Source organism: Stegostoma tigrinum, chromosome 6, assembly GCF_030684315.1.
Source record: "Stegostoma tigrinum isolate sSteTig4 chromosome 6, sSteTig4.hap1, whole genome shotgun sequence".
In the NCBI taxonomy this organism is placed as follows: domain Eukaryota; kingdom Metazoa; phylum Chordata; class Chondrichthyes; order Orectolobiformes; family Stegostomatidae; genus Stegostoma; species Stegostoma tigrinum.
In genome coordinates, this window is record NC_081359.1 from 84,542,859 (window position 1) to 84,557,772 (window position 14,914).

Here is a 14,914-nt window from a genome sequence, read left to right on the forward strand (position 1 = left end):
TATGACTGGGCAACCCCAACTAACCCTGCAGAACTACTCCTCAAGTCACCCAAATGTTTGCCAAAGCCTCCAATCTCCCTCATGACTCTTCATATCACTCCAAGATCTTCAGTGGCTCCAGAATCCGGTCTTCCTCATCCCCATCTCAACCCAACTCTAGATTTCCCAACATCAAGTCAACCTTGCCACCTCAAATTCTTTCATCTTCTTCTGATGCAGTTCCCCCCTGACTAAATTGCAAGGTTCAAAGATGACTATTAATTTGCACTATTGAGAAGTAAGTAGCTCTGCGGATATAGCAACATCAAAATAGCACTTGTTAAAAGAAGTGATAATAAGGTGTAGAGCTGGATGAACACAGCAGGCCAAGCAGCACCAGAGGAGCAGGAATGCTGATGTTTTGGGCCTAGACCCTTCTTCAGAAATGTTAAAACAACGTTGTTTTACTGATTTGATCTTTACCTTCACAGCTGGGACCTTCATTCTCATCCATGGAGCTGCAAACTTTGGTTGATGCCAGAGATATTGAGGATCCACCATGCTGAGAGCTCTAGCAGAAAGAAAAGAATTGTGTTTGTAGTGGGTGAATGCAATAAAGTCATCTGAAAGCGCACCTTCCATTATCTCCTGTAGTGCATTTATCTGACAACACGCATCAATCAGCTATTTTATGAAGCTATATTCCCATCCTAAAGAAAAGGTCAACTTTGGTAAAATTAAGTAATTTGTGTATTGTTTCCAAAAATTATCGATGGAAAATAATTAATCACTGTCTTGAAAGCAAAAGATGCTTTATTACTGAGAGCATCTGTAATTATACTCAAAAGCCAGAATCTCATGCTTTGAATTAAGTTATGATATGAATTAAATCTATTATTTTACACTGCAAGTAAAGAATGTAAAACAGAACTGTAGAACAACAAACATAGGTCTACTTGCCCTGGAGAAGGTGATGGTGACCTATGTTCTTGAACTCTCCAGTTTTTGAAATGTAGAGACACCATTTAAGAAACACCTACAGAGTTATTCCATCTAATACAGTGGATGAAATCATATTGATCCATGTTACATTCAATTTGCCATTTTCTTGCCCATTCACTGTCCAAATCTTCCTGAAGGAGCTTTACATTTTCCACACAATACACATTCTCACTTAGCTTTGTGTCATCTGCAAATATGGAAACATTACATTTGGTTCCCACTTCATAACCTATATATCTTTGATCTATATTGTGAATAACTGGGGTTCAAGTATTGATCATTGTGATACCCTTCTAGTCACGGCCAGCCAAAATGAGAACGACCCATTTATTCCCACTCTTTATTTTCTGTCAGTGAGCCAACCATTATTTCATGCCTCCTATATGTTTGAACTTTTTAACCAGCCTCATCTGTGAAATTTTATCAAAAGGGAACTGAAAATCTAAATTTACAATTTCCAAAGGCATTCCTTTATCAATTTTGTTAACTTCAATAAACATTTTTCAGAAAACTTCAAGTTCATTTACATGATTTCCCAGTCACAAATCCATGCTGACTATGCCCAATTAGATCACTGTTATCTAAGTGTCTGTTTATCACATCTTTTGTATTAGACGCTAACATTTTTCCTATGAAGTTGTGAGAACATGTATGTTGATGCCAGTGTTCTCTCTTGTTTCCTTCTTAAACAGTGGGGCCATATTTGTTATCTTTCAACCCACAGGAATAAGTCAAGAATCTATGGAATTTTAGAAGATAATCCCAATGTATCAACTGTCCCTATAACCACTTCCTTCAACAGTCTGGGATGTAGCTGTCAGGTCCTAGGTATTTATCAATTCTAAGCACCATTCATTTCTCCAGTAAAATCTTCTTATGGTCCATTTGTTCAGCAGCGGGAGTCAGGAGAGAACACAAGGGGATCATTAGGAAGGTGAGCTTTTCATTTTAAAAGACTTACCTCGTGAGTCTGTGGCCTCCATTTGTCAGCGGCAGGAGTCTGGACACAGCGCGAGAGGTTTGCTGGGAAGGTAAAGTCATATATTCTGGCAGTGGCTAAACCTGAAACACTACACGTGTAGTGGCTCCCACCCACCCTCCTCCTCTAACCAAAAAAAATACTCTGTATGGAGGATCAATAAGCACAGTGATTTCCTCTGATCTGGGAGAGAGTGCAAGGGGACTGCTGGAAAGGTAAGCAGTGAGTATAATAGCTTACAGTTAGTGCTTCATTTTTGGTGGTGGAGGAGGAGACCGGGAGTGAGAACACAAGAGTGGTGTCTGCCACCCTTCCACCTCTTCTAACCTAAAGGATAAAAGGGTAAGTAAGTTATTCGCTACTTCTTACCTATCTTTCAGTGAAGTTTAAGTTGAGAGGGGATGGCAGTCAAAGCAGTGCAATGTTCGTCCTGTAGGCATGTGGGAGGGAAGAGTCAACAGCAGCCACTCTGCTGACTTCACCTGTGGGAAGCACGCCCAGCTCCAGCTCTTCCAAGACCGCGTTAGGGAACTGGAGCTGCAGCTGGATAAACGCAGGATCATTTGGGAGGCAGAGGTAGTGATAGAAACGAGCTACAGGGCCATAGTTACCCCTAAGAATGAAGGCAGTTGGGTGACAGTAAGGAAAGGAAAGGGAAGGAAACAGTCAGTGCAGGGATCCCCTGTGGTCGTCCCCCTCGACCAGGAGTATACTGTTTTGGATGCTGCTGGGGGGGGTCGGGGGGGGTTTCGACTTAGCAGGGGTATGCCATAGGGGCAGGGTCGCTGGTACAGGGTCTGGCTCTGTGACTCAGAAGGGAAGGGCGAGAATAGGAGAGCAATTGTAGTGGGGGATTCAATAGTTTGAGGCACAGACAGGCAGTTCTGTGGACGCGAATGAGATGAAGGGATGGAATGTTGCCTCCCAAGTGCCAGGGTCCATGATGTCTCAGATCGTGTCTTCAAGATCCTGAAGGGGGAGGGTGAGCAACCAGCAGTCATGGTACACATCGGCACCAATGACATAGGCTGAAAAAGGAGTGAGAATGTGAAAAAATGAGTACAGGGAGTTAGGTTGGAAGCTGAAGGCCAGGACAAACAGGGTAGATTACTACCAGTGCCACGTGATAACAAGGTAAGAAATACAGAGAGAGAGCAGCTAAACAAATGGCTACAGGGCTGGTGTAGGAGGGAGGGCTTCCATTATGTGGATAATTGGAGCACATTCTGGGGAAGGTGGGATCTGTACAGTAAGTACGGGTTGCACCTGAACCAGAAGGGCACAAATATCCTGGGAGGGAGGTTTGCTTGAGCTTTACAGGATGGTTTAAACTGGATTGGCAGGGGGTGGGGAACTGGATTTGTAATTCAGAGTGAGGTTTTCAGCCTTCCAACAGAAACATCAGGGAGTGAGGTTGTTAGTGAAGAAATGTGATAAATGGAGTGTAATTGTGGACACAGAGATGGTTTGAGGTGTGTATACTTCAATGCTAGAAGTATCAGAAATAAGGCGGATGAACTTAGACCATAGGCCAGTACTTGTAACTATGGTGTTGTGGCCATGACAGAGTCTTGGGTAACTCATGGACAGGAGTGGTTGTTGGAAGTTCCAGGATTTCGATGCTTTAAAAGAAACAGGGAGGGAGGTAAAAGAGGCAGCAGAGTGTCATTGCTAGTCAGGGCTAGTATAGCAGCTACTGAAAGGCAGTTCGAGAGTGAACTGTCTACTGAGTCAGTTTGGGTTGAGGTCAGGAACAAGAAAGGAACAGTCATTTTGTTGAGGTATTTTTTACAGACCCCCTAATAGTTGCAGAGAAGTGGAGGAGCGGATTGGGAGGCAGATACTGGAAAGATGCAGAAGTCACAGAGTTGTAGTCATGGGTGACTTCAACTTTTCAAATCTTGATTGGAAACTTTTAAATTGTTATAGTTTAGATGGAGCGGATTTTGTCCAGTGCGTTCAGGAAGGATTCCTGATACAGTACATAGATAGACCAAGACAAGGAGAGGCCACTTTGGATTTGGTGCTTGGCAATGAACCAGGCCAAGTGTTAGACCTGTGATAACACAGTGTAGAGCTGGATGAACACAGCAAGCCAAGCAGCAACAGAAGAGCATGAAAGCTAAAGTTTCAGGTCAAGACCCTCCTTCAGCAGAAGAAGGGTCTCAGCCCGAAACATCAGCTTTCCTGCTCCTCTGATGCTGCTTGGCCTGCTGTGTTCATCCAGCTCTACACTGTGTTATCTCAGATTCTCCAGCATCGGCAGTTCCTACTATCAAGTGTTAGAGCTATTGGTAGGAGAGCATTTTGGCAGTAGCAATCATAACTCTGTTAATTTTACAACAGCCACGGGAAAGAATAGGTACATATAGCAGGGTAAGGTTTATAATTCGGGGAAGGGTAGTTATAATTCTGTGAGGCAAGAACTGGGTAACATAAAATGGGAACAGACACTATCAGGGAATAGCACTATAGAAATGTGGAGGTTGTTTAAGGAATGCATGCATCGTGCGCTTGATATGTTTGTCCCTAGCAGGCAGGGAAGATGCAGTTGAGCAAGGGAGCTTTGGTTCTCGAGAGAGGTCGATAGACTAGTTAAAAGGAAGAATGATGCTTATGTAAGGTTTCAGAAACAAAGATTGGAAAACGCTCTACAAGGATACAAGTTATCCAGGAAGGAGCTGAGAAAAGGGCTTAGGGATCTATAAGGGGGCATGAGAAAACCTTGGCAGATAGTATCAAGGAAAACCCCAAAGCTTTTTACATGCATGTGAGGGATAAGAGAATGACCAGAGAAACGGTACGGTCAATCAACGATTGCAAAGGGAATTGTGCATAGAGCCTAAAGAGATAAGAGAGGTCCTTAATGAATACTTTCCTTTGTATTCACAACTGAGAGGGATCTAGTTGTAGGGGAGGACAGTGTGAAACAGGTTGGTAGGCTAGAGGAGGTGGATGTTAGTAAGGAAGATGTACTAGGAATTTTGAGGAACTTAAAGATAGATAAGTCCCCCAGGTCTGATGGGATTTATTCAAGGATTCTATGGGAAGCAAGGGATGAGATTGCAGGGCCTTTGGCGATGATCTTTTCATTGTCACTGTCCACGGGTATAGTGCTGGAAGATTGGAGAGCGGCAAATATCATTTCCTTGTTCAACCGAGGGAATAGGGATAATCCCGGAAATTACAGGCCAGTTAGTCTTATTTCAGTGGTGGGCAAATTATTGGAAACAGTTCTGAGAGATAGGATTTATGATCACTTGGACAGGCACAGTTTGATTCATGATAGTCAGCATGGATTTGAGAGGAGTAGATCATGCCTCACAAACCTTACTGAATTCTTTGAAGGGGTGACCAAACATGTGGATGAAGGTAGAGCAGTGGATGATATATGTGGATTTAAGTAAGGCATTTGATAAGGTTCCCCGTGGTAGGCTCATGCAGAAAGTAAGGAGGCATGGGATAGGGGTAAATGTGGCAGATTAGATTCAGAATTGGCTGACACTTAGAAGACAAAGGGTTGTAGTGGATGGAAAATATTCAACATGGTGCTCAGTTACGAGTGGTGTACCACAAGGATCTGTTCTGGGTCCTCTTCTATTTGTGATTTTTGTAAATGATTTGGATGTAGGAGTGGAATGGTAGATTGGTAAGTCCAAGGACAATATAAAGATGGGTCGAATTGTGGACAGTGTGGAGGGCTACTCTAGGTTACAAAGGGACATTGATAGGATGCAAAGCTGGGCTGAGAAGTGGCAGATGGAGTATAACCCTGAAAAGTGTGAGGGGATTCATTTTGGAAGGACAAACTTGAAAGGAGAATACAGGGTTAACGCAAAGATTCTTGGCAAAGTGGAAGAGCAGAGGGATCTTGGGGTTCATGTCCACAGTTCCCTGAAAGCTGCTAGCGAGATGGACAGAGTTGTCAAGAAGGTGTATGGTGCGTTAGCTTCATGAATAGAGGGATTGAGTTCAAGAGCAGTGAAGTTATGCTCCAGCTGTACAAAACCCTGATTCGGCCACATCTGTCCAGTTCTGGTCACCTCATTATAGGAAAGATGTGGAAGCGTTGGAAAAGGTACAGAGAAGATTTACCAGGATGCTGCCTAGAATGGAGGGTAGGTCTTACGAGGAAATTTTGAGACAACTAGGGCTTTTCTCTTTAGAACGACAAAGGATGAGAGGTGACTTAACGGAGGTATAAAAAATGATCAGAGGTATAGATAGAGTGGTCAGCCAGAGACTTTTTCCTGGGGTGAAGGTAGATATTGTGAGGGGGCATAGTTTTAAAGTGAGCGGAGGTAGATATAAGAGAGACATCAGAGGTAGGTTCTTTACTCAGAGAGTGATAGGTGCGTGGAATGCATTGCCAGAGAGGGTAGTGGAGTCGGCCTCATTAGGGGCATTTAAGCAGCTATTAGATAGGCATATGGATGACAGTATAAGGTGGGGTGGAGGTCAGATGGACATTAGGTTCAGGGTAAAAGTTTAGTACAACATCGCGGGCCAAAGGGCCTGTAATGTGCTGTACTGCTCTATGTTCTATGTTCTTATAACCACGGATTTCCTGCAACTCTTCATTCTCCCTAGCCACATGGATCACTACTTCTGAGAGAGCTCTAGTTGCTTCCTCAATAAAACAGAAGCAAAATAATTATTTGCGGAGCTGGATGAACACAGCAGGTCAAGCAGCATCTGAGGAGCACAAAAGCTGACGTTTTGGGCCTAGAGCCTTCATCAGAAAAGGGGGATGGGGAGTGGATTCTGAAATAAATAGGGAGAGAGGGGGAGGCGGACCGAAGATGGATAGAGGAGAAGATAGGTGGAGAGGAGACTATGGGTGAGGAGGTAGGGAGGGGATAGGTCAGTCCAGGGAGAATGCCACCCGTAGGTTGCAGGAACACAACCCATATTCCGCTTGGGAACCCTGCAGCCCAATGGTATCAATGTGGATTTCACCAGTTTCAAAATCTCCCCTCCCTCCATACTGCATCCCAAACCAGCCCAGCTCATCCCTGCCTCCCTAACCTGTTCTGCCTCTCACCTATCCCCTCCTCCCACCTCAAGCCGCACCTCCATTTCCTACCTACTAACCTCATCCCGCCCCCTTGACCTGTGCGTCCTCCCCGGACTGACCTATCCCCTCCCTACTTCCCCACCCATACTCTCCTCTCTACCTATCTTCTCCTCTATCCATCTTCGGTCCGCCTCCCCCCTCTCCCTATTTATTTCAGAATCCACTCCCCCTCCCCCTTTTCTGATGAAGGGTCTAGGCCCGAAACGTCAGCTTTTGTGCTCCTAAGATGTTACTTGGCCTGCTGTGTTCATCCAGCTTCACACTTTGTTATCTCGGATTCTCCAGCATCTGCAGTTCCCATTATCTCTGAGCAAAATAATTATTTATCTTCTTTGCCATTTCTCTATCCTTGATTATAAATTTCCCTGACTCTGTCTTTAATGGATCTATGTTTATTTTAGCCCAACATTTCCTTTATATGTAGCTATAGAAAGTATTATAATTCATTTATAGGCTTTTATTTGCTCGATTGCATTCATAATTCTCATCCTCTTTTCCTTAGCAGTTTCTTTGTTTTGCTTTATTGTGTTCTGAAAACTTCCCAAACCTCAGATTCACTGTTATTTCTGGCAATTTTGTAAACTTCTTAAAATAAAAATCCTATATACTCTAAACTTTCTTTTTTCAAAATTCACAGTTGAATAATGTTTTTGAGTTTCTGTGCTAAAAATGGAATGTGTGGATGCTCTAAGTCATAGCATCATAGCCCTAAGTGTCATACAGCACAGACAGAGACGCTTCAGTCCAACCAGTCCATGCTGAACATAATCCCAAACTAAACTATTCCTACCTCCCTGCTCCTGGCCATATCCTTCCAAACCTTTCCTACTCGTGTACTTATCTAAGTGTCTCTTAAACATTATAACTGTGCCCACATCCACCACTTGCTCAGGAAGTCTGTTCCGCACACAAATCACCCTCTGTGTAAAAAATTATCTCTCATGTCTTTTTAAAATTTTAAACCTTCGCCTCTCACTTTAAAAATATACTCCCTAGTCTTGAGATTTCCCTTCTCCGGGAAAAGACACCTACCATTAGCCTAACCTGTTCTTCCTCTCACCCATCCCTTCCTCCCACCTCAAGCCGCACCGCCATTTCCTACCTACTAACCTCATCCCACCTTCTTGACCTGTCCGTCTTCCCTGAACTGACCTATCCCCTCCCTACCTCCCCACCTATACTCTCCTCTCCACCTATCTTCTTTTCTCTCCATCTTCGGTCTGCCTCCCCCTCTCTCCCTATTTATTCCAGAACCCTCACCCCATCCCCCTCTCTGATGAAGGGTCTAGGCCCGAAACGTCAGCTTTTGTGCTCCTGAGATGCTGCTTGGCCTGCTGTGTTCATTCAGCTCCACACTTCATTACCATTAGCCCTATCTATTACCCTCAGGATTTTATAAACCTTTATGAGGTCACCTCTCAACTTCTTATGCTCCAGTGAAAGGAGTCCCAGCCTACCCATCCTGTCTGTACGTGATGCAAACTTTACAGAGTTATGTATTTGACGCCTTGGTCCCTCTGTTCTACGACACTACCCAAGGCCCTACCATTAAATGTATAACTCCTGCCCGGAGTTTGTTGTACCAAAATCTGTGTAATTATTCGTTAAAAACTATGTATTACCTTTATACAGTGATGCCTTATACATTTTCTCTTTCCATCTCAGCTAATTTATACCTTTTACCTTCATAATTTCCCTTAATTGAAATAAACACCTTTGCTTCAGAGTGAACTACTTGACATTCAAATGTAATGTAAAAGTCTATCTTACTGAAGACATTCATCCCTAACAAGAAGATTATTAATTAACTCTTTCATTACATAATATTCAATGTAAACAGCACGTCTTCTGGTTGGCTTTTCAAAACATCGGTCTAGAAAACCATCCTTAACGCAGAAACTTCTCCTCCACAGCTCTAATGCTTATTGGCTTACTCAGCCTGTGCAGATTAAAGTCACCCATGATAACTGTTTGCTATGTTACAAGCTTCTCTCATCTTTTGATTTATACCATCTGCTGCAATACTGCTCCTACTATCTGGTAGCCTATATCACCATTCTCATTAATGGGAAAGCTCAACACATCATTGCAAAAGATAAGGCTGAAGCATTCACAACAATCATCAGCCAAAAGTGTCAAGTGGGCAATCCATTTTGGCCTCCTCCAGAGGTCACCAGCATCACAAATGCCAGTCTTCACCAAATTCAATTCACTCCATGTTATATCAAGCAACAGTTGGAGGCACTAGATACTGAAAAGGCTATGGCTTTGACAACATTCTAGAAATAGTACTGAAAACTCGTGTTCCAGAACTTGTCATGGCCCAAGCTCAGCAGTTCCAGTAGTTATTACAGCTGCACTTAGATACAATGTCGTTAACTTTGCCTTTTTGAGATAACTCCACTTTCAAAATATACTTGATGTCTCGCTTTAATTCTCCAGTCTTCTCAAATCTTGAGAATCTTAGCTAATTCCAGTTATCAGCTTGACTTCCCTCCAATTTGGTTGCCCCTCAGGTTCCCATCCCCTAACAACCTTGCTTAAACAAACCCTTAAAGCACTGGTAGAAATCCCTGTGAGGATATCAGTTACAGTCTCATTAAAGTATAACCTGTTCACTTCTCATCTGCCCAGAACTGGGGCCAAATCCTCAGAAAACTGATTCCCTCCTTATTACCGGATCTCAAGCCATGTAATCATCAATCACTACTCCTCCTCTTATGCTCACTAACTTGCAATTACTGATCTTGAGGTCCTGCTTTTTAATTTCCTTCCTAACTCCCTGCTTTCAGGACCTCATCCCTCTTCGTACCTAAATTGAATAGTGTAATGTAGCTGCTACATGACACCCCTGAACCTAGTACCAGGGAAGCCAGGCACCATCCTGGAGTCACATTTACTGCTACAGAAATGCCTATCTGATCCACTGACAGGGCAATCCCCTATCACTATAGATTCAGCCATGGCTTTAGCTGCACCCGCCCGAGGAACCATCGCCATCACCAGTTTCCAAAATGGAATTTGTTGTTTTTTTTTGTCATTTACTGCCAACAATTACAGGCTACATTTTATGTGGTGTAAATTGTTACAAAAACGTTGAGGAGGGCGACGGGTTCGAAATGGGGCCTAAACTATTCACAAGTCCATATAACATTACTAAACTGCTTATGTCAATCCTCAGTTCCATATATAACAAGTATAACTGTTTAAAATGTTCCAAATAGTGTCATAGGAATGGAAGAGATGAAAGCCTTCATGAATTTTATGACTGTTAGGTCAAGGGTATATTCACAGTGTGGTGTGCTAAAGCCCTGTGAGACATACCACAGGGTTTTTGCATTAATGCCCAACATCCTGAAGTTGCAGGGATAATGGGAACTGCAGATGCTGGAGAATCCGAGATAACAAAGTGCGGAGCTGGACGAAAGCAGCAGCCCAAGCTGCATCTTAGGAGCACAAAAGCTGATGTTTCGGAAAGGTCTAGGCCCGAAACGTCAGCTTTCGTGCTCCTAAGATGCTGCTTGGCCTGCTGTGTTTATCCAGCTCCACACTTTGCTATCCTGAAGTTGCAGTCAGTTTCTGAGGAGTAACCTCACCTGTACCAGCCTTTCATGCAAAATTTTTGTTTTTAATATGTACTTATTCCATTTTACATAGCTACATATATGAAAGCGTACATTCATTTCTGAGATGTCATTTAAATACTGGAGCAAAATTGATTGTTGTTTGAGTTGAACGTATTTGGCATAGTCATAAGTTGTCATAGAACTGTCATCATTCAGTCAGATCTATAATTCAAATGTACCTCCTTGTCAGAGCAGCACTTGTGCGTAACAACCTAGAATTTACTGTGGTGGCAATAAGATGATGAATGCCATATTTTTGTTCTGGATCTTTGCTGGGATACTAATTAGCCATGGCTGTGTAGTTGTGAGTCAAAGTGTTACAGCCAATGTTTGCTACATGCCCAAGGTGTCAGATGGAACAGAAGTTTATTTCTGATTTCCATAAAATTCATGGTCTGTTATCTTCAACTGCTCAGAAGTTCAAAAAACACCAGAAAGTGCTGTTAAAATTCGAAAGGTCTGGCAGCATTTGCAGATAGAAATATAGTGGATGTTTTAAGTCCAGTGACTGGACTCTGCTTCAGTTTTAAAGAAGAGCTATTAGACTCAAAATGCTAGCTCTGCTTCTCTCTTCACAGATGCTACCAACCTCTCTGAATTTCTCCAGCACTTCCTGTTTTTATTCCACATTTCCAGAATCTGCAGAATTTTAAATTTATTTGAATTTCAAGTATTTATGTGATATTACGGGCGAAGAAATTTGTTTGAATTGCCTTATTTTTAGTGACATTGCGCAAAACTACTTCAATTCTCCATGAGCAGACAATGCCACTGGCCATGATCTACACTATTTATATGGAGTTCTTCACAATACTGAATGATCATTTTTAAATATGTTCCCTTTGGTCTTTTGAGTTTGTTATTTAATAAAATAACAGCTTTAACTCAGTATTCATTCCTGATTGATTAATATAACCAAACTTATGCATGTACCGTACATTGCAGCTGGTTAAAAAAAAGGCATTGGTGGGACTGCAATCCTTCATTTAGAAAATGATAAACTAAAACAAACCCCTGTTTTTTGGATTATTTTAAGAAGAACACACAATGTTAAATTTATTATAAAATGAAGCCGTTCTTCACTATGTAATGAGAAGTATAAAGTCATACTTCTATACCTGCTTAAATTTGTGATCAATATAGCAATTTCTTGGTTATCTTTGATACAGCAACTTGCTGAATGATTTAATATTTATTGCTTCAAATCTCTCAGGCACTATTCTGTAATCCGTTAGAGCCCATCCACAATCTTGTAAGTGGCAGCAACGATCACAGCAATTCAGAGATTTGTGATTGCCATTGATCATGATGATGGCAGAAGTATTCTAAATATTTCATGTGGCTCTGTAGACTGGTGCGAAAAGATTGAAAACTTACTGGAAAAGCCACATAAATATTAGGACAGAAAAGATTCTTGATATTCTGTATCAACTGAGCCACCTCCTGACTTCCCAAAATCTTTCCACCACTTACATGTCAGGAACGTAATTTACTAGACTGATTCCCGGAATGGTACAGACACTGGATTGGCCAAGACTATACTCAATGGAGTTTATTGAATGAGGGGAGATCTCATAAAGCCTGTAAAATTCTAAAAGGACTAGACAGGATGAATGTTCCCGATGATCAGGTAGTGTAGATCCAGGGGTTACAATGATAGATGGCAGGCCATTTGGGCCTGAGATGAGTAGAAACTTTTTCACCCAGAGAGTGGTGAGCCTTAGGAATTCTCTGCCACAGAAAGCAGTTGAGGCCAAAATATTGAGTATTTTCAAGAAGGAGTTAGATGTAGTTAAATGATGAAAGGGTATTGGGATAAAATGGGAACAGCGTATTGAGTAGGATGTTCAACTATAATCAAATTGAATGGCAGAGCGGGCTTGAAAGGCCACATGACCAACTCCTTCTCCTATTTCCTGGGCTTCTACATAATGTAGTACTGTCTATATGCCTGGATCAGTGGCGTTCCAACAATACTCAAGGAACTCAAAACCATCCAGGATGAAGCAGCCTGCCTGAATTTAAGTACGTCATTGGTTGTAAAGCAATGTGAGACATCCACTGGTTACAAAGTGTGCTGCACAGGTCCAAATCTTTCCTTCTGATTGGCAGTCCATTCATCAGATTAAATGTTCACTCCCTCCACTACTCATGCACTGTGGCTACAATATATACCATCAACAAGATGCACCATAGCAGCTCCATAATATGTGATCTATGCTAGCACAAGTCACCATAGTTTGAGAGGACAATAGGGCTGCTTTCTCATTGGAGCGAGATGACTGGTGGCGAGGTTAACTGAAGGATCACCACGCCTCAATGAGAAGGCAGGGCTTTCTTCATGGTAACCACAACTGGCATGGGAATTGAACTTGCGCTATTATGTGACTTTACATCACAAATCAGCCATCCAGCCAACTTAGCTAACCAATCTGCACTAATGTACCAACATGAAGAATAAGGAAAGTAGGTTCATGGGACCACCACTGATCACAATTTCCCCTCCAAGCTGCAGACTATCTTGTCTTAGAACTATACGTTCACTTCTGCAATGTGATTGGACCAAAATCCTGAACTCCATATTCTGATAGCACAGTGCCTTCACAGCTTTGCAAAGGAAATTCAGGATATGAAATAAATGTTCACCTTTCCATTAATAACATGATTACAGAAACAAAATTGCAAAAAATAATGTGCACTTAACAAAACAGGGAAGTTTAGTTTTGTAATACAACATCAATGAGATGATCTACTGAAAGTGCTGTAGCAATTCAAATACAAGCAATTTCTTCTTAGGTGGCCGCCAAAGGCAATTGCATTTGATTAATTTTGAATTCCTTACTTTAGCACAGAATCTACTGTGAACTCCAGCACCATCAACCAAACATGCCACTACATCTTACTGGATTACAATAATATCCTGACACTCCTTATGCACCAGCAATGTGGAAACTCCATCATTACACAGTATCCAGTGGTTGAAAAAGAAACCCCAACAGCATTTTCTCAGGGTAATAAAGAACAGACAGTGATTGACCATTGTCTATATTCTGGCAGGCAAGATAAAACCCCTACAATTCCTCATACAAATTTTCATGGACACAATGGTATCTGTCAAGGTCCCTAGAAAGCCAGGTTTGTTCTAGAAAACAGGAGTGCTGCAACTCCTGATTATTTACATAGTGTACATCAAACAAATATTAAAAGAAAGGATAGGTTGAAGGAAGGAGCTAAAACACAAAGTGTCAATTTTGTATGCAATTCTGTCAGCTTATTGTATTAGTAATGTAGGCACAGAGGTAAACATTATATTGTCAGAATGTTGCATAATGCAGTTAAAGTCGAGTCCACAGTAGATTCTGTGCTGGAATAGGGAATTCAAAACTGATCAAATGCAATTGCTTTCATCAAATTCTGCTCCTTATTTCATAATTGGACCAGAAGGAGACTGCACCAGACATCATACTTGCAGTACTGTTTTCAAATCAAATTTTATGTGGAGAATTTACATGTCTACTGGGGATCATCAGCCATTGAGCAGCCAATTACAACACACAAAAAATGTATATCCATCTATTAATAGTTATTAATTGAAAAACACATGATTATGTTTATGGATTTCTTTAGCATTTCAAACTTGAGTGGGTAATTTGGAACAGAAGACTTCCGTGCACAGCGACCTTCAGCTCTCTCACCATAAGAAAAATGGTATCAAAACCAGCGGAGATCTTCAGTGCAGTTTGAAAATATAAAAACCAAAAGAACTGCGGAAGTTGTAAGTCAGGAACAAAAACAAAGTTGCTGGAAAAGCTCAGCAGGTTATAAATAATAGACATTTAGAAATATAAACATAGTTCTTATTTAATAGTATTGAAATACTATGGAACAGATTTTCCTCTCAAAATGCCTGAGAGGTGAATGGGGTTTGTTATTTTTGATGAACACATGGTCCAGTGAATTAAAACATGGAGTAGATGTGTTTTTAAATGCCAATCTTAAAAAGGTATCAGAACTGCGCCTTTCTACAGCTATCTAATGAAAACAACACTTTGTCACAGAACCACAGTGTTATGGCAAAAAGGAGGCCATTTAGCCCATTGTGCCTTGATCTTCAAATGAGCATTACTGCCTCGCTCCAATCTCCTGTTTTTGTCCATACCTTTCAACAGCTTGTTTATACAAAACAGTCATCCAATGCCCTCTTGATTGTTTATATTTAATATGCTACCACCACACATTAAAAAGTGCATT

The 14,914-nt window shown here is 41.7% G+C and overlaps 1 protein-coding gene across 4 annotated transcripts in view; it reads right to left on the bottom strand.

The window, feature by feature from the left end:
• dclk1a (doublecortin-like kinase 1a) overlaps positions 1-14,914 on the bottom strand; it is a 336,010-nt gene that overhangs the window by 81,540 nt on the left and 239,556 nt on the right. For all 4 annotated transcript variants that reach the window (XM_048532917.2, XM_048532921.2, XM_048532918.2 and 1 more), the window contains one exon: positions 463-550. In XM_048532917.2, the coding sequence (XP_048388874.1) occupies positions 463-550 (88 nt within the window). The remainder of the gene's footprint in view (positions 1-462; positions 551-14,914) is intronic.